The 18,000-nt window shown below is 39.7% G+C and overlaps 1 protein-coding gene across 4 annotated transcripts in view; it reads left to right on the forward strand.

Moving 5' to 3' along the window:
- Window positions 1-8,333: 8,333 nt before the first annotated feature.
- Window positions 8,334-18,000, forward strand: part of RFX1 (regulatory factor X1) — a 64,792-nt gene continuing 55,125 nt past the window's right edge. For 3 of the 4 annotated variants that reach the window (XM_088137686.1, XM_088137684.1, XM_088137687.1), the window contains exons 1-2: window positions 8,457-8,580; window positions 17,306-17,641. In XM_088137686.1, coding sequence (XP_087993812.1) covers window positions 17,350-17,641 — 292 coding nt within the window. In that variant the 5' untranslated portion in view covers window positions 8,457-8,580; window positions 17,306-17,349. Of the gene's footprint in view, window positions 8,581-17,305; window positions 17,642-18,000 lie in introns of all 4 variants that reach the window. The other variant, XM_088137685.1, reaches the window with a different exon arrangement.

Below are 18,000 nucleotides of genomic sequence, written 5' to 3' on the forward strand. Positions count from 1 at the left end.
GAGAAGTAGGGCTCCCATCTGCTGCTTTACTTTCTGGCAATTACTAAGTAAAAAAAAAGGGGGGGGGGAATGCTATAGGGCTACTTCAGTGTTGTCCAAACTTGGCCACTTTAAGATGAGTGGACTTCAACTCCCAGAATTCCTTAGCCAGCATGGCTGGCTGGGGAATTCTGGGAGTTGAAGTCCACTCATCTTAAAGTGGCCAGGTTTGGACAACACTGGGCTACTTCCTGTCTATATAGTGTTGAGGCATGTGACCAGGATTATCAAAAGAAACCACTCTTTCTCTTTTTTAAAATTCATAAGTATTTTTATTATACAGTGAGGGAAAACAAGAAAGAAATTTAAAAAAAAAATACTAAACTAGCTGGGACAAAAGAAAAGGAAAAAAAGATCTCTTAAAAAAACAACTAAACAATTAAATAAACCTAAATGCTCAAAAAACAAAAACTGCATTTAATTTTTAATATGTATAGAAAAGACATACACACACACACATGCATATGTACTGCAATTATATAACTTCAACTTTATCATTATGATTCAAATTTTGAACAAGAATTAAACCATACTGTCTGGTCTTGCCTCTTCTTCACTACAAAGGCTGAAAGATCACAAATTTTGTTTTAGATTCTGGGACACAAGCATTCTTTCATGAATAATAATAACCTTTTACTTGCAACAGTCCAAGCTTGATATATTTACAGTTCTTCATAGACTGAAAGATTCCAGATTTTTTGAATATATTTAACAAAACATATCTAACCCTGCCTTCCAAGAATGTGGTTCTCTATAGTGATAATACCTTGTGTTGTATTTGGTGGGTTTGGTGCCTGTATTTTTTTCAGGGTTTTTTTTTTGTTTTTATTCTGTTTTTTGGTGCCTTGAATGTTTTGGGGTTGTTTTGGACACAGAGTGACCAGAGGAAGAAGGACAAACAGATAAAAAGTTGAGTGGGGATGGTTGAGCAGTTTGAGTGGGTTCATACACCCCTACTGGGTTTTGATGTAATTACAATAGTGGTGATTACAGAAACGATAGTGAAGATACACAGCCAATTAGTGGGGTCTGGAGTTGCCAGACGGTTGGGAATCTGACCTGGCGCTTCAGCTGGAGGCTTGATTGGAGGCTCACCTGGAGAACTGGCTGGATTCTGGGTGGGAAATTCAGCTGAAGACTGAACTGTAGATCAAGGTGATAAAACAGTGGGTATGAACGCTAATACTACTTTTATTATAAGGTTACAATAACAGAATCTTGCAAGTCTGAATGTGTTTCCCCCTCCCTCCCTTTATCTTCAAGAGAACAAGATGAGAAGCTTTCTCAAATTACATTTCTGCCTGGACTCAAATTTCTTTTGTCTGACCATTGTCTTGATTGAAGCTCTTCCTTCTGTTCCTCAAGATTACTTTTACAGCCCATTACACCAGATCATTGATGGCCCTGAGTTCCAGTTGTTGCTTTTGATTCGCAGTCAGTGTGTAATAATATTGTCCTCATCCATTATTTGATTCTGGATAAGGCAGCCAACCAGCCATATATAACCAAGACTTGTGTGGGCTTGGAGGGGGGAGTTCCTCTCCTGGAGATGTGTCCACCCTTTGGCACCAGCTGCAAGGCTAGGGATGGGGAGTGGGATTGCAGTGCTCACCCAGGAGGCTTTATTGGCTTTCAGAGGCTCTGCTTCACATATAAACAGAAGTGAGACCCTTTGGCTGAAGCTGGGCACTAGAGAACAGTTGGGTTTGCTGCTGTTGTACCAGCCTCCTTGTAGCTTGGTAACATCTCTGCCTGAGCCACTGGATTCTGTTAATGAGTTGATGGTGAAGTTCCTGAGGTTTATGGTCCTTAGGAATTATAATCTGCCACCAGCAGGTCAAGGTTCATGGTTACCTTGGCAAACATGGCAAGTTATTGAGGGTCTGACACATATTGTGGGGGTGGAGGGAGGGTTCACATATTGGGTCTGATTTTTGTCTTGGGCCAGTTGAGATGTGATCTGTCAGTGGAGTACATTATCATCAGTCCTTTTTCATGGTCAAATAACTCTGATTGCTTTTCAACTTACTGATGCTACTCCTTCCTTCTGTGGGGAGGTGGGAGCTATTAGATCAATCCACCCCAGGTGACTGACGAATCCAGAAAGGTTCTGGAGGGAACTTGGGGTTTGCCTAAGTCACTGGCTAGAATGGGTGGGTGATGAGGGCCTTAGGTTGAATATGCAGCTCCCACTGTGCGTTGATCTGAGAGAGCTTAGTTCTCTGAGGAACTCTGGGAAGTGAAATGCCAGGAGAAGTCAAAAAGGGAATTTAACCAAGCACAAGGACCCATATAAGGACGACTTTGTGGTGATAAGAGTGGCAAAATGAAGGGTTTTTTTTCACTCTTATCACATTTACTGATATATGCCCAGCAGCTTTCTTTAAGGTGACTCACTCCTTGCTGGGGAGGGACAAGTCACAAGACTACCTGCAGGGCCATGGTGAACAATATTCTAGGCATCTAGCAGATAAATCAATTTGGATTGGCTTGGAGTTGGTCTCTGAACTGGTCCTTTGAAGGTGACTGAAGCTTAGTTACCTGGGAAGAGCTTGCGCCTGTAAACTGGAAGTGGACTGGGCTGCTAACCAACTACTTATTTACTAGATCCATGCCCCTCCTGGCTTGTTAAGCCTTCCTGGGAGGTGGCATGTAGTTGGGGCCATACTGTAGTGTCATCTTAGATGAGGGAAGGGCTGGTCCCATTGCTCTTGAAGGAGAAGGCATGTGTCTTCTCCTCAAGAAGTTGTCACTGGACCTAATTTTTGCCCTGTCTCCAATCTTCCCTTCTTAGTGGTCAGGCTTAGGTCCAGAGGGCTCTGGAAGAAGCTAGATCCATTTCAGTCAGGTTTCAGACAAGGACATAGCATCAAAATGGCACTGGTAACATTTTTTATGACCTCTGGCAAAGCCAGGATGGGATTCATACAACCATCCTGGTTCTTCTTGATCTCTCAGCAGTCTTCAATACCACCAGCCATGACATTCTTCTGGATTGCCTACATGGAATATCTTGAGGGGGGGGGGGAGCACGGTACTTCAGTGGTTCTCCCTTCGCAGTGGTCAGTCCCAATTGATGTTGATGGGGGGGAGATCAAGCTCCACACCTCTGTGGAGTGCTATAAGGTTCAACAATGTTTACCCCTTCTGTTTAACATCTACATGAAACTGCTGGGTGAGATCATCCATCAGTTTGGGATAAGTATCACTGATGTTACCCAGTTGTATATCTCAACCCCGAGTCAATCAAACAATGCTGTCAATTACCTACTCCAGTGTCTGGAGGCTGTGAGGGCCTGGATGGGGAGGAACAGGATCAAACTGATCCCTAGCAAGACCAAATGACTGTAGGTATTTGGACCCCTGGATCTCTAGATTATTGATCTTTATCCCTGGTTGGGGTGGCACTTCCCCACTCAAGGGTAATACACAATTTGAGGGTCTTTAGTATTCACAGCTCCTGCTCAAGGAGCAGATGGCAGTTGTGGTCAAGAAGGCCTCTGCATAGATCTATCTTTTTTGCCAATTGTACCATTTTCTGGACCAGGAGACTCTTTGGACAGTCAGATGCTGCTGCTGTTGCTCCTGCTGCTTTGGTCATCTTGTGTGTGGACTGTTGTAATGTGATTTATATAAGGCTGCCCTTGAAGACCACTCAGAAGCTGCAGGTGGTTCAGGACACAGCAGCCCAGGCTCAGTATGCCCATCTAACATCTAGGCTTCTGGGTGCAATTCAAGGTGCTGGTTATCATAAGGCCTGGCTATCTGAGGAACTGTCTATCTCCCATAGTGTCTGCCCATCCTGTCCAATTTGACAGTTTGCATGCTCCAGGTCCTGTCAATAACACAAAATCATCTAATGGGAAGTGTGCCTTCTCTATCACTACTCCTGCCCTCTGAAACAGCATACACCCTGACATTTGTCTAGCCCCCCCCCCCGATTTTAAAAAAAGGTCTCAAAACCTGGTTTTTCTATCAGACTTTGGGCTAACTGGGATAGTGGACGCCTCAAGAGTAGGAGTATGACAAACCTTCTGTATTGCTTCATCTTTTGATAACTGTTTTCATTTGTTGTATGCCACTCAGAGTCACTTTGAATTAGGCAGTCTTACAAAGTTAATAAATAAATGAAATCTAACCATAAGGAATAACAAGTGGAAATGCCCATAAAACATGTACAAAGTTCCTTCAAATTTCATTTCCAGCATAAAAAGGATGAGATCCCAACCCTTTTTACTTTCGTTAAGGGGTCCAACAGACCCTGAAGATAATTTTTTGCTAAACTAAATGAGTGTTAGGTCATAGAAAACTTATCTAATATTCTAAAGCCATTGATTTGATAATATAGGATACTCCTATTCTGCATTCCAAATTGTTTATGTCCACATTTATTTTTATTAAACATTTTGGTAATTAAAATTTGTTAGTTTATTTTCTTTCAGCTAAAGCTTTCTCTTCCACACCCAATAACTCTGGAATTTTAGAGGCCACTAAATCATATGGACCAAACAATGTACATAACAAGTGTTTTAACGGTACATATTGCCATTCAGCCTGTTTAGGTAAATTTTGTTTTGTAAAATCTCAAAAGTTGTAAAGGTATCATTACTTAATATTGAACCCATGTTCCCACTCCCAAATATTTACCAGCCATTTTTAAATAAAAATTAGTGCAAAGTATAAATTTCTCAAGAGAGGAAAACAATCTAATTTAAATCTTCTGCCCAATAAGCCTCAAATATCTGACTGCTTCCAGTACTGTAAAAGTAACTGAATCCCTACTGTAATTAGAACCAAGAGCTTGCCAAGATGACAAACAATAACTCTCAAGCTGAGCTCACAGTGGTACATTTCCATTACAATATATGTTCCGGGTTAACAAACAAGCCTAATGATATTATTTAAAATCAGGAAAATTAAAACTACTATCATAAGACAGAATTTTAACAAGAAGATCCTGAGTATTTTGTCCTTCCATAAAATTTTAATCATTAACTTCTCAACCTGTTTGAAATATTTAAGTGAAACCAACACAGGCAGTGTTCTCAAAATATATTTCACTCTGGATGCAAAATTTCCTTTTCACAGCATTAATTCTTCACACTCTTGAGGGTATTTTCATCCACCCCTTAATATCCTCTTTCATCTGGGTAGTACATTTTGAAGTGTTCTTATCCACTAAACTGGATATCTTCCTCGCTATAGTAATCTCTAGGTATTCAATAACTTCTGGATAGTATAAACATTTTAAATTTGGAACCTTCTTCACAATTTATATAATATTTGGTTTATTCCAATTTATTGTACATCCAGAATATTTACAATATAGCCACATGATTGTATCACCTACAGATTTAAATATTGTTGATAACCATAAAAACAACCTGAAATATCCTCTGTATGTAACTTCTTATATTCAAATTCAACTAAGCAAATTATTTTAATTTCATGAGTTTGCCTTCTTAGGTATCCCTGGGGTCTCAACATTAAATTAAAAATTCAGGGAGGTAGGAACATTCTTGAAGTGTTCCACACTGCATTTTAAATATTAGTGAATTAGTAATTACCTGAGCAGAAGGATTAAGATAATAAATTATAATCCAAGAAATAGTCTATAGAAAATCTAAACTTCTGCAACACTTGAACCAAAAACTTGATTTAAACTGTATCAAAAGCTTTCTCTGCATCCTTTACATCATAGATTCAGCATACAAGTCTATTGTATGAACCAAAGTCTTAGCATTCTTATCTGAAGCTTGGGATTATTTTATGAACCCAGATTGTGCAGGATGAATTATTCCAGGCAATATCTTCTGTAATTTTCTTCCAATGTAGGTGTTAATATTTTAGCAGCAACATTCAACATGGATATCAGGGAATAACTTGTATCCTAAGATCTTCCACAAAGCCTTTAAACATATAATGCTATTTTCTTTCTCAATCTTGGTCCCTGACTTCTGCTGAATTTTCAAAAGACAAACATTTTTCTAGCTAGTAGAAAGGAAGGAGTAAATTTGTTAAATTACTCCAAGTCATGCCTGAGCTGGCTTGAATGTGGATTGAAACTAAAATATGGGTGGCTGTCAATGAATGTGGAACAGAGGCTTACCATTGGGGTGAGAAATCTTACAGGAGCAAAGGGAAATACTCACAGGGATCATGGTGCCTACCTAAAGTATAATCATAGTAATTCAGTTTAATGAACTCAGTTTTATTCTTTTTTTAGGATTAGGTTTGATACCAGCCTCTTGTGTACCTGGAATCCAAAAGTTTCAGGTGTGACAATCTCTCAGTATATTGTGTCCAAGTATTGAAATGTCACTGGAGTGAATGAAATCTAAAAAACACTGCAAGAAAATGAAGCATATATAAGTTGTTGTAAAGTTAGCTTTCTTTCAGTCTTCTATAAAAAGGATCTGTCAATACGTCAGCTAGATTACCTAGAAGAAAATCATGACATAAGGGAAAGATACTGAGGGGGCAGGAAGGAAAAGGTATGGTGACAAGGGAAAGTATGAGTTCAATTGCAATTGCTTTGACTTAGTTTCAGTAGGGAATGGCCTTTTTTAAAGAGCAGGTGTGATGCAGGAGTGTAAGTTATTTAGTATCTCTCTTCATTGGTTTCAATTTTTCTACTAAACAGTTTAAGATTGTGCCAAAGTTGTCTGCATACTCACCTCCAGATGCACTTTATATACATTTTCAAGCATGAAAATTGTTAATATTCTCTTCTCATTTGAACAAGTAAGTAGTGATGTTATTCTACAGTCTTGCATGCTGTGATGACTTACAAGGGAAACTCTGTGCACCTTTACTTTTCTCTGCCGTGTCAGCCCCAAGCAAGAGCTACATCGAAGGTCTGAAATTCACAACAGAGAGGGGAAGGCAATTGGCTTTGATCTGGGTAACCGACAATGGCCTTAATTTAGCGGCATGATGGGATCTGGGCTACAAAACCAGATCAATATAAGACAGCAAAAGGTTAATGGGTGTTGTAGCTTTGTGCTGCCATCTATTGGTCACCTGGTTAAAAAAAATACATTCACATGTGGAGTCCTTGGGGTTCTCTGAGCTTGGTTCTTTTCTTGCAAACGTTTCATTACCCGGCTAGGTAACATCTTCAGTGCTAGAATGGGATGGGATTTGCACTCTGTTTATATACTGTGGCATCCCCTGCCAGTGTTGGTGGGGGTTTTGTTTTGTTCCTCTGGTAGTTCCTTGATTAGGGTATTGTTTACTGGTTGATTGTGTGCCTGGTGGTAACCTCTGTTTATCTGGGTGATGATTGCTGGTGAGATGTTCTGGTCTTTTGTTTTCTTTTCTATTGTCTCTTTTGAATAGTGTGTAGATGCTGTTTATCTCCATGTGTGTGTTGATTGCTGCCTTGTCTGAATACCAAGCTTCCAAGAATTCCCTTGCATTTTTGGATTTAGCTTGGTCTCACCTCTATTGGTAAAACATTCACGTCACAATTACCGATAGTTGACTGAACTAAGATTGCCTCAACCCAGTTTTCTGGGTTTGCACAACGCCCTGGATTATTCACACAGGCTGTGTTCCCCCTGGCTAAAACGGAGTTGGCTGTTTTGGCTCGGTGTATGCAAATAAGGCTACTGCAATTTCTGCATTTGTGGCAAGATGTCAAACGCGAATAAGGTTATCTATCAGTCGCCATTAGTAATAACTGCTCGACAGTATCTTTAGAATCAGAAACCGTTGCCTGTAAATGCCAGCCGGAGAGCTACAGCAGGAACCAGCAATTGCTCTCCAGTTCTGCTGTTGGGGTTTGCTTAAGCGATCGCCCATCCTAGAAACAGGATACTGCTTGGTCTGATCCACAAATCACTTCTAATATTCAAGGAGTAGAAAGTGCAGTTAACTACGGCGGTTACACTTCGTCTCCTTGTTTTTAAAACAGTCAGAAAAGGCCTTTTGCTGCATCTAAACTGCATTTCCCAGAAGTCAAGGAACTACGCATGCGTTTACTGAGCTAAATTGAGCCTTTCGACACCTCCCACGGTCTATTGAAAAGCCACCTAGCCAGTAGGAAACTGCCAGCTCCTAATTCGTTCGTTGCTGTCCTCAGGAAACACCCCCTGCTAGAATGACAGGCTCCTAATCAAATCCGTAGTTGAGATTACCAAATTTGCCAATAGAAGAGTAAAGTTTCCGGAAGGAGGCGAGGCTTAGAATCAACAGAAAGAAGGAAATACTGGGAAGTGATTGACAGCCGAACACCCCAATAAATCTTAGCCACCGTCCAATCGACTTCAGGCACCACCCATTCCCCCCTCCCCGCACCGAAGTGGGTAGCAACAGTTGCCCCGGTGAGGGAACACGGAGGGCGCCATAGCCACCGTAGTCGTGGCGACCAGGAAGCCCGGCAACAACAACAACAACCGCCCACCCTCCCTGCCTCAGCGCGATTCCCGCCAAAATCGAGAGAGAGCACGATAGTCGCGACTCCGTCCCCGCCCCCCCCCTCAGGGGACGAGGCCTCGCGGGGCCGGGACGAGGCCTCGCGGGGCCGGGACGGTCCAGGTGGGTTCGAGTCCGGTTCCCCTTCCTTCTTCCGCAAAAAAATGGCGAAGCCTGTTGTTCCTCCTTGCCTTTCCCGAAATAGTCGGGAAAAGTGAGGCGGACAAGCGAGGTTTTTTTTTTTTCGCTGTTGGGCCCTACTGCGACCACACCAAACAGGGCTTGACGGGAAAGGGCCCAGGCCCTGAAAGGAGGAGCGTTGACGCTCCCCAGTGATTGGTGGGCGAGAGGGCCAATAGGAGCTGGTGGAAACGCTTAGGGCGGCCAATGACACTTAGAGAGAGGCGGGTGCGGACGATTGCTCAGGAGAGGGAAAGAGGAGAGAATGGTTGACTTCAAACAGCGTCATAAAGTCGCGGTGACGTCACGAACATGAGCTTTTCTTGGTGAAGTTGCGTAGTAGCGCTAATAATCCGAAGGAGTGGCTCTTAAGAGAATTAATAAAAAATAGCACCACAGTTTTAAAATGACTAAAGGGTTTTTATATAAATCCTGGTCTTAGACAAGGAAGCTATTTGATGGAATAACTCCTGTGGGGAAAGGTCATAGGTTAATTATAGAGCATCTGACTGCCTTTAGAGGGTTCAGTCTCTTAAAAAAAAAAAAAAAGATTAGGTAGTAGAGCTGGAAAGTCATAGAGGTCAGAGGTCATAGAAAGTCACTTTTAGGCAAGAGGATAATCTGTGGCCAGATGCTGCCATGTAAGAGCTGCTTACTTGGCTATTTCTATAAATATTTTGAAGAATTTGGGAGTTATGTCCAGAGAGTGGGGTTTTTTTTAATTTTTTTGTGGCCCCTACCCACTGTGGCTCTCAATAAAGCTCCAAGTCTGCTCTGGTGAAAGGTTGCCCGCACCTGGAATAGGCAGTACTGTATATAGGTATACCACTGGTTTTTCACAACATAAGACATGTCACCATATTTAGAGCAGATACTGCTAAAAAGTGCCGGAAGATTTTGAAATCAAGAGTTTTTAGGCCATGTTCTAAACAAACCTGTTGCTCACTGATGAGGCAGGTTTTATGCAGAAGTCCTCAATTTTATTCTCGGGTAACTCAGGATTGGATTTTTTTTTTAAGAATAAAAGGTAGTCTGAGTAGATAGAAATCAGTGTGAATCAGTACTGTATGTGCTAGGTTGCTGACCTCTGGCTTGTGGAATTGACACTGTGTCAGAAACCTCAAATAAGGCAAACACGTTGCTGTTAAATGTTTCTGCACATTCATGTCTGGGATATTCAAAAACCATGCTGTTTCACAGGGGTGTCTGTTTCAGAGTGCTTTAGGTAAAATTATTTGTCTCCTGTGCTTGTGGCTAAGTACAAGAGCACCCCACAATTGGATGAGAGTAATGATAAGAATAAGGTAAATAAGAATGATTATGGATAGGCAAGTTAAGATTTGTCATTTATGTATTTTTATTCCTCTCAGTGCAGAAATACGGATTCTTTCCTTATTTTCTTAATATTCAACTTAATGTTCACTTTCTTCACTCAGAGAGATCTAAGAAATTAATTTAGGTACTAAGTTCCTATATTCAAAAGTTGTTGAACTGCTTCACGTTTTAAGGTGCTTTTCACAAAATGCAACAAAAGATCCTTGTTAAAAAGATGTTGGAAAGTGAAACTAAACTGAGGTGAAATGTTACTGACCATTCTAGATATACTGAATGTCAGATACTGTTATGAGGTCATGATGGTATCCTACATATAATGATTTTACAAATTTAAGGTTGAATTGGATCTAAACTTTAGTTTGCATTTTTTGGGGGGATGCCTTTGACTTCTGGTAACTACTTGGACAAATCCCTGCAGTTTTCTTGGCAAGATTTCAGAAGTGGTTTCCCTGGCCTCCTTCCTAGGGCTGAGAGTGACTGGACCAAGGTCACCTAGCTGGCTTTGTGCCTAAGGCAGGACTAGAACTCACAGTCTCCCGATTTCTAGCCTGGCACCTTAACCACTATACCAAACTGACTCTCTTAGTTTGCTTTAGAAGTAGTTAAGATAAGTATGGTTTCTGCCATTTATTACCATTATAGTGCATCGTTCCTTTCAACCAAAAGTTATGATACCAAACAGAAAGTGAAGGGATGGCTGGCAGGACTTTAGTGCTTATTGAAACATTAAAGAATGGTGCCCAGGTTGCAAAGTGGCAACTAAATTCAAATATTTTAAAATTGATCTTGCTGCTGTAGGGCAAGGTAGACTTAGCATTCTAATACAGTACCAGAAGGCCATTTGGAAATTATTACTATCAACTTCATAAGTTTCAATCAACTTCATATGTTTCACTATTTATTGCATGGCTATTCTTATTTAACAGAGTAAGAATAATTGTGAAATAAACTATTCAATGTTACATATGTTTAAGATCCAAAAGCTATTGAAAGATGTAGGTGTTTAGTTGCTTTGTATATTTTGGAAAGGCAGAATAGAAAATAAATACTAACCATGTAACTGCTGTGCTTGCGTGTGTATTTTTTTTGGTTTGTTTTTCTTGAGCAATAAATGTAATTTCTGATTCTTTTTGAGAGTCTAGATTATGCTAGTAATGTTGGCCTTTATTATTACAGGTTCAATTATTTACAAGTCAGCTAGAACTACATGCCATATAATATAACAATATAACATTTTTACTGGAACATGCAGTTTGGCTACATATAATCATTCCATCCAAGAAAAAGGTGTTATTAAAATATTTTCAATATTTAGTTTTGAGTTCAGCTGAAAACATCCAGTAGTCAAAACTATCTAGTTCTTTGCATGTAGGTGGGGCTGGGGAAAGAAATGGCAATAAGTCTTGTTGCATGGCAGTCCTAGAGGTGATTTTATCCAGGCACTGCTAATATACAATTACTTTATATAGCGGAAAGTGTTTCTAAGAAAAATGACAAGACTGTCACTGCAATACTTCAGCTCTGGCTTTTGCTCATGCTGCATTCCTTTTCTTATTCATTGTGTGGCTCCCATCTACACCCATATTACTACTACTTCTTTGCAGATGAGGCAGAGGTAAATTTCTGGAGGGGTATATGGCAGCAATCTGGTTATATTTTCACTGGGTGGCATGATATGCTGCTCCTAAGTTACTGGTGAGGTTTAAATATTATTTCAGAGTTATATTACAGAACATTTGTATTTGGATGTTAAATTTTAGAGACATTTTCAGATTCAGGAGAGTGTATCCTGTGAACACAATTGGGGCAGTTTAGGCATGATTGTAGCTATCAGGATAAGAATTTACAATGCCTAGGAAATGTCATTCTTTCACAAATATAAACAGACAAGGGCTGGCTTTCCCTTTTGAATCTTTGTGGACTCTCTGTAACATTTGCATAAGTTCCCACATAATTTTTAAAATTTCTGAAGAAGATAAGCATACAAGGTAGGCATGAGAAGTCTTTGTATGAATCTTCTTCTTTTCCATTTTAACTTCTCCCTGCAGCTAAAAACTATGTTAGGCAAGTGTAGGAAGCAGATTCTGAACTCTCCTCCACTTTTAAGAGTTGTTGTTAGCTCAGTTGTGGCTAATTTGAGAGATTATATTCTGGGATGTAGATAAATGTTTATGCATAAAGGGAAACTATCCTTCCATTCAGCATATGTGCCATTGGTAGTGCTCTGTCTGTGCTGGATTACTTCCTAGCAGATTTTGCTGAAGTGTTTCCTAAAATGTTCTCCATATAGAATACAGTAATGTCATTTTCTGCTGTAGACAAGTATCTTTCTGAGCACTCTCAAACACTGGTGAATTTTAGATTTAGCAAGCTTAACAAATGTCAGCTGGTGGGGCCCAGGAGGAGAGCCTTCTCTGCCATTGCCCCCGCCCTTTGGAATATTCTCCCCCCAGAGGTGCGGCAGGCCCCTACCCTCCCAGTTTTCCGGAAGGGACTTAAGACCTGGCTCTGCCAGCTTGCATGGGGTGATAAGTTTTAGTCAACCTGGGGGTTGCTGGTACCCTGATGTCATTCCCTGAGTTATTTGCCAATCCCGTCATTCTTGGAATTTATTTATTATTTTTAAGATTGTTTTTATATTGTATTATAGTTGATTTTTATCTCCTGTGTAAACCGCCCAGAGTCGCTTTTCAACAAGATGAGCAGTGACAAATTTGATATATAAATAAATATATAAATAAATAAATGTTGTGAAAGATTCAGTTTAATTGAATGTTTCAAGTTATTAATGACATTTTCCATCATAATTGCAGGAAAATAGATGTTTGTTCCATAAATTATATTGTAAATTATATGGGGACCTCCATAAGCTGATGACCTAAAGAAATGGATAGGGTGTCTGTATTCCATCTTAGAGAATGCCTGCATATTGAAAGAGAAATTAAGCATGTGCCCTTACATTAAATACTTTCTACATCCACATTCTACAGTGGATGGTGGGTTGCTTACTCTACCTTGTTAAATAATGATTCCACTGGTTGCATGTAGGATATCTTTTTATCTCCCCGTTTGATTGTGAAATTCAATGGAGGAGTGTGTTTGCTTGCCATAGAAAGATATGCAAATGTAACAGTGAAAAGTAACGATAGAATGGAAACACACATTGAGCTAGATCAGACTATGCTTATGCTTGATTTTGATTTGGCATATTGTGTGAATTAGCTACTATCATTTGTAGACCATGGTTAATGTGCAGTGCAATGTGTCAACCCAGCCAATTGTGTCAGTACAGCCCCCGGAGCTAGCAACTAGTTAGAACTGTTTTTCAAAGGTACTGTCCTTCTGTATCCGTAAAGGACTTGAATATGTGATCCCTCTTGGGATCAGGTCTGAAGCCTTTGGGTTCTAAAAACAGCCAAGTTATTTCCAAGTTTGGCTTGTACAAAAAAGAGTGAGCAAGGCTATTGGAATCTTCGGAATGCAGTCGAAGCGGGATACTGCTGTGTTGTGCATGACATGATGCCTGCATGCAAGAAAGCTATTTCTTAACTGGTTTAGCTTAAAAGGGATGTATGGCTAGTAGTGCATTTCCAAAAGGAAATGAAATCTAAAAAAAAATATTATGTAAAGTCAGAATTTTAAAAAAAAATAAGGTGATCACATTCCTGACAGCAATGATCAGGGTTTGTAGGCATCAATGCTGCACCAGCCCTACAGCTTTTAGGCTTCAGTATTGTATTTTAAGTATTTGGCCAGTTTGACTTGGAATCATTTGTAATGCTTATTTTGTTAGAAGAGAGGGCTTTTTGTTGTTCCTGACATAAAGTGTCAGGAAATAGTTTTCCCTTCTGAGACCTTGGAATGATGCTGTCAAAAATAGGTAGTGCAGGGCTATATACAGCCACCGGTCTGACTTACTAAGGCAGCTTCTGATTTTCCTGACAAATAGTTAAGATCTGTTACTCAAAAGAATGTTACGGTTATACAGTAATCATACTGTCTGGCTGTCTGAGAAAAGCAGTCTTATCCAAGACTACTTAAATAATTCCAGATAGATTGTAGAAGATTCTTCAAGTCAGATATGAAATTAGAAGACATAAATACCAGTGCTGATGGATGCTAATCCATTCAGGCAAACAAGTGCAGAAGAATTACGAATACTTTTTTTTTCTTTTTTACTGCTAGCCAGTTTATGTTAGTGTGACCTATCAACAGCCTGAGGAAGGGGAATAAAGGAACCTTGTTTCATCTGCTTTATGAAAGCATCCCCATCTGGTTCCTGGGAACAATAATTATCATAGGGGTTCAGGCAAATGACTGCTTGTATGCTAGAACCAGTCTCCTTCTTAAAGCAGTAACAATGTAATCTCTTGTTTCACCAACAAAACAACCCTCTGTACTTTCAAGTTTGCATGCTGCAAAGCGTTATTTAGAAGACAAAGGAGCCTCTCTGCCATAACTAAGGAAAGTTATTAAACAAATTCAGCTTGGGTTACACATGCAGTGAGTGAGATGTCACTTGGGTCTTTTTCACTTCAAAATGGAAATGGGGGTGCAATTTTTTAGTGTCATGCTGCATAGTATAACCTACTCTCAAGCATGGATACTCACTGGAGTATGATTGTCCAGTCACTGTCTTTCAGCCTAACTTACTTCACAGGGTTGTTGTGAAAAAAAATTGAAGGAGGGGGGTGCTATGTATGCTCCTGGAACTCCTGAAAGACAAACGGAATAAAAATCCAATAAATAAATGGCCCCTATATTGTTCTGCTGTGATGTTTATGTTGGCCAAAGTTAATTGCATTAACAAATGCTTTGAAAGTGCAGTCAACGGAGCAACTATATAACATATATTTTTTAAAAATCCATAACAAACAAATGTAAACACACTTAGCTGCTGTCAGTAGGACTCATAGTATTGCATAAATATCCAGGATTTAATGTGGTGGCAAAACAAAGTCAGGTTCAGTATCTTTGCACCTCTGAGTGGATGGCATTCCATAATTAGGGTACTGTTTTGTATGATGTACAGTACAACTCACAATGTTGGAAAGAAGAGTAGAATATTGGCAGATATTAATATCTAAGCAAGTACATACCCTGAAATATTGAGGTCCCAAGCTGATTGGAGCTTTAAATTTCATTATTAAAATCTTGAACTTAGAGCAGAAGTGATTTGGCATGAACCTAGTAACACCCTTTTACAACTGGTATTATATGAATTCTGTATGTTGTTCCTAAGAGTAACCTAGTTGCTGTCTTCTGCAGAAGGAGCAGCTTTTACTTACTGAGCACATTGCTCATGGGAAGTTACCAGAGTATGAGTTCCTGCAGCCAGACTATCCCTGCCCAAAGAAAATGATATTGAGCTAACCAAAGCTGCCCAAAGCATTCTGGTTCACTGGCAATCCAACTTAAGGTATTTGATTCCATACCTGGGAACCACCAATACCTAAAGATGCTATCATATTTGGATTTAGCTTTAGCTTCTTGATCCCCATCTGGCCAATTATATTCCAGGCAGTGATTCTGTAACTTCAGAGCTAGGCTTGACTTAGATGGCAAGAAAAAACAGAGTTTGGCATATTAATCTAGTTCACCCTCAAAAGCTTGATAACTGCAGTGGTTGTATATATGTGTTTAACATCACAGGAAGAAAATATAATCCTACAGCATCAATGGGGATAACACTCTTCTTTTTCTTCTCTGAAGTTAGTCATCAGTCAAAATCCTGGTTGGAAACCAGTATAGAATCAGTCTAGATCAGGGTCCCCCAAAGTGGTCAGTATTGATCCCCAAGGGTCAATGGGACTATCCAAGGGGTTGTTGTTGTTATTTGTAGTACTATTAAAGTACTATTTATTAAATTATTTTCATATAATAAATGTTTGGGCGTCACTAAACAATCTGAAACTTCATGAAGGGGTTGATGAACTGAAGAGTTTGGGGACCCCTGGTGTAGATAGATGGCTAGCTCTTATGCTTTTGAGGATCTTTACCAAAGGAGGTATTGTCAACTGGATGGTATTTGTCATATATCTCTAGGTCCAGGAAAATCTTCAAGCCACATTCCTGTGTTTATTAAGGTGGCCAGCATCAGTCCAAGGATCTGCTCCCTCTTTTAGCTCTTATAAGCTGAGATGGGCAAGAGCTAAAACTTCGTATACTAATTCAGGCATTTGTTCTAGTTTCACTGTCATTAAGTATCAAAACTCATCTCCAAAGCCTCAGTTTAGTGCTGTTGAGGCCATTTTTTTGTGCTACAGCTGAAGTATATTGATTTTTCCAGACATGATGACGTTTTCTTCCAAGTGCTGAGCAAAATCATTATTACTCCACCCTGCTTCTTTCCAGTTACAATCCTAACACCTTTTTTTTCACCATTTGAAGGCTGATCAGTGCTTCCACACAGATGCAAAGAAATGCAAGAGCAGCTTCTGATTTAGTTATGTGAGCCTTGGAAATGACACAGCTGCTTAAACAATTCAAAAAGCTTTGTGTATGCTCCCTCATGTATGAAACAGCTTTTAAGGGCTTTACACAGCCTCACTGTATAACATAAGGCTATACTGAACATTGCTGCAGAGAAGTCTCTGCAGACTTCTTTCCATTATTCTTTTAGCTTTATATAATAAAAAGGGGGGGTTTTTTTGAAGCATTTGACCATCCCCAATACTAGTTTTTGATTACAGTAGTCACTTGTAGGATTTATCTTTAATTTGGTTTGTGTACATATACAATCAAATAGAATATGATTTTATATTGTCCATAAGAGCTGACTGAATTTCTTTAAAAACAGAAGTACAAAATACTATGGAAATTTACAGCATTGGTGAGGATACATCACTTATTAAACATACCAGAAGCGATGGGAGCAGAATGTGACAAATAGGGAACAACTTGACTCTGGACCTTGCAAGCTTGTAGCGTACTTCCTGTCCTACAATTCATACTCAGTCCCCCATTCCTTGTCTTAGCTAGCTGTATTGAGCATTGAAAGAATGTTGAATTTCTGAAGATTATGAGCACATTTGTGTGTTGCATAGAGGAAAGAATTCTGAAAATGTGATTGAGCAGTCATGCAGATTATACTTAAGTGTTCTGCATTGTTAATTTTCCAGGCTAATTTTCCACATGCAGTAATCAGTGTACCTGCTGCTATTCTTTTTTGTAATTGACTGCAATTAGATGTTAAACTTGGTGAGTTATTAAGTTATTGTTCAGTGAATAGAACTGTAGGGAGTTCTTTCTGTCTGTAGAATGCTTTATAATTGATTAATTGTTTTTCTTTTCTTTTTTGTTCTATTTTTTTTCTTTTTTTCTTCAACGAAAGGAAGCAAAAAAGCCTTATTTATTATCATTTTCCCCACTGTTGGCATGGCAACACAGGCTTATGTTACCGAATTACAGGCAGCCCAACAACAGTCACAACAGCAACAGTCTCAGCAACAGCCAGCAGCAACAGCAAATACAACAACACCAGTGGTGGTGGCAGCAGCAACTCAACAACAATATGTGGCAGAATTGCAAGGTGCCCAGCAGCAACAGCAGCAGTCAACTCCAAAACAGTATGTCTCAGAAATCCCAACTTCTCAGACACAGGCTCCACCCACTGGACAACAAACACCAACACCAGCCCCACAGCAGTACATTGTAGTGACGGTTTCTGGTAAGTGTTTAAGGGGTAAAGGACAGTGGGGAAATTGCCAGAAAAGAATGAGAGCAAGCATTTGGAGAGATGAAATGCACTTTATTTACAGGCTTCAAGGAAGGGAGTTTGTGAAAGCCATTATGGCATTATCAGTGCCACTTCTTTAAAGACTGTCAAGTGAAAGAATAATCAGTCCAAATGTCAAATATTTCTGATCCAACCAATTAGGGCATACTGACTGCCCAATTCCTGGGCAGCTTTTAAGAAATGTTCCCCATTGCTTCAAAAAGAGAATCCCTTAAACTGCTTTGAAATATATTTGTGAAATACTCCCTTCAAAAATTATAATCATTGGAGATCCCATAGCATATCTAGGC

The sequence above is a fragment of the Python bivittatus genome, unplaced genomic scaffold (genome assembly GCF_059951505.1).
Source record: "Python bivittatus isolate LINGU-HERP-01145 unplaced genomic scaffold, Pbiv_v1 ctg000220_np1212, whole genome shotgun sequence".
In the NCBI taxonomy this organism is placed as follows: Eukaryota; Metazoa; Chordata; class Lepidosauria; order Squamata; family Pythonidae; genus Python; species Python bivittatus.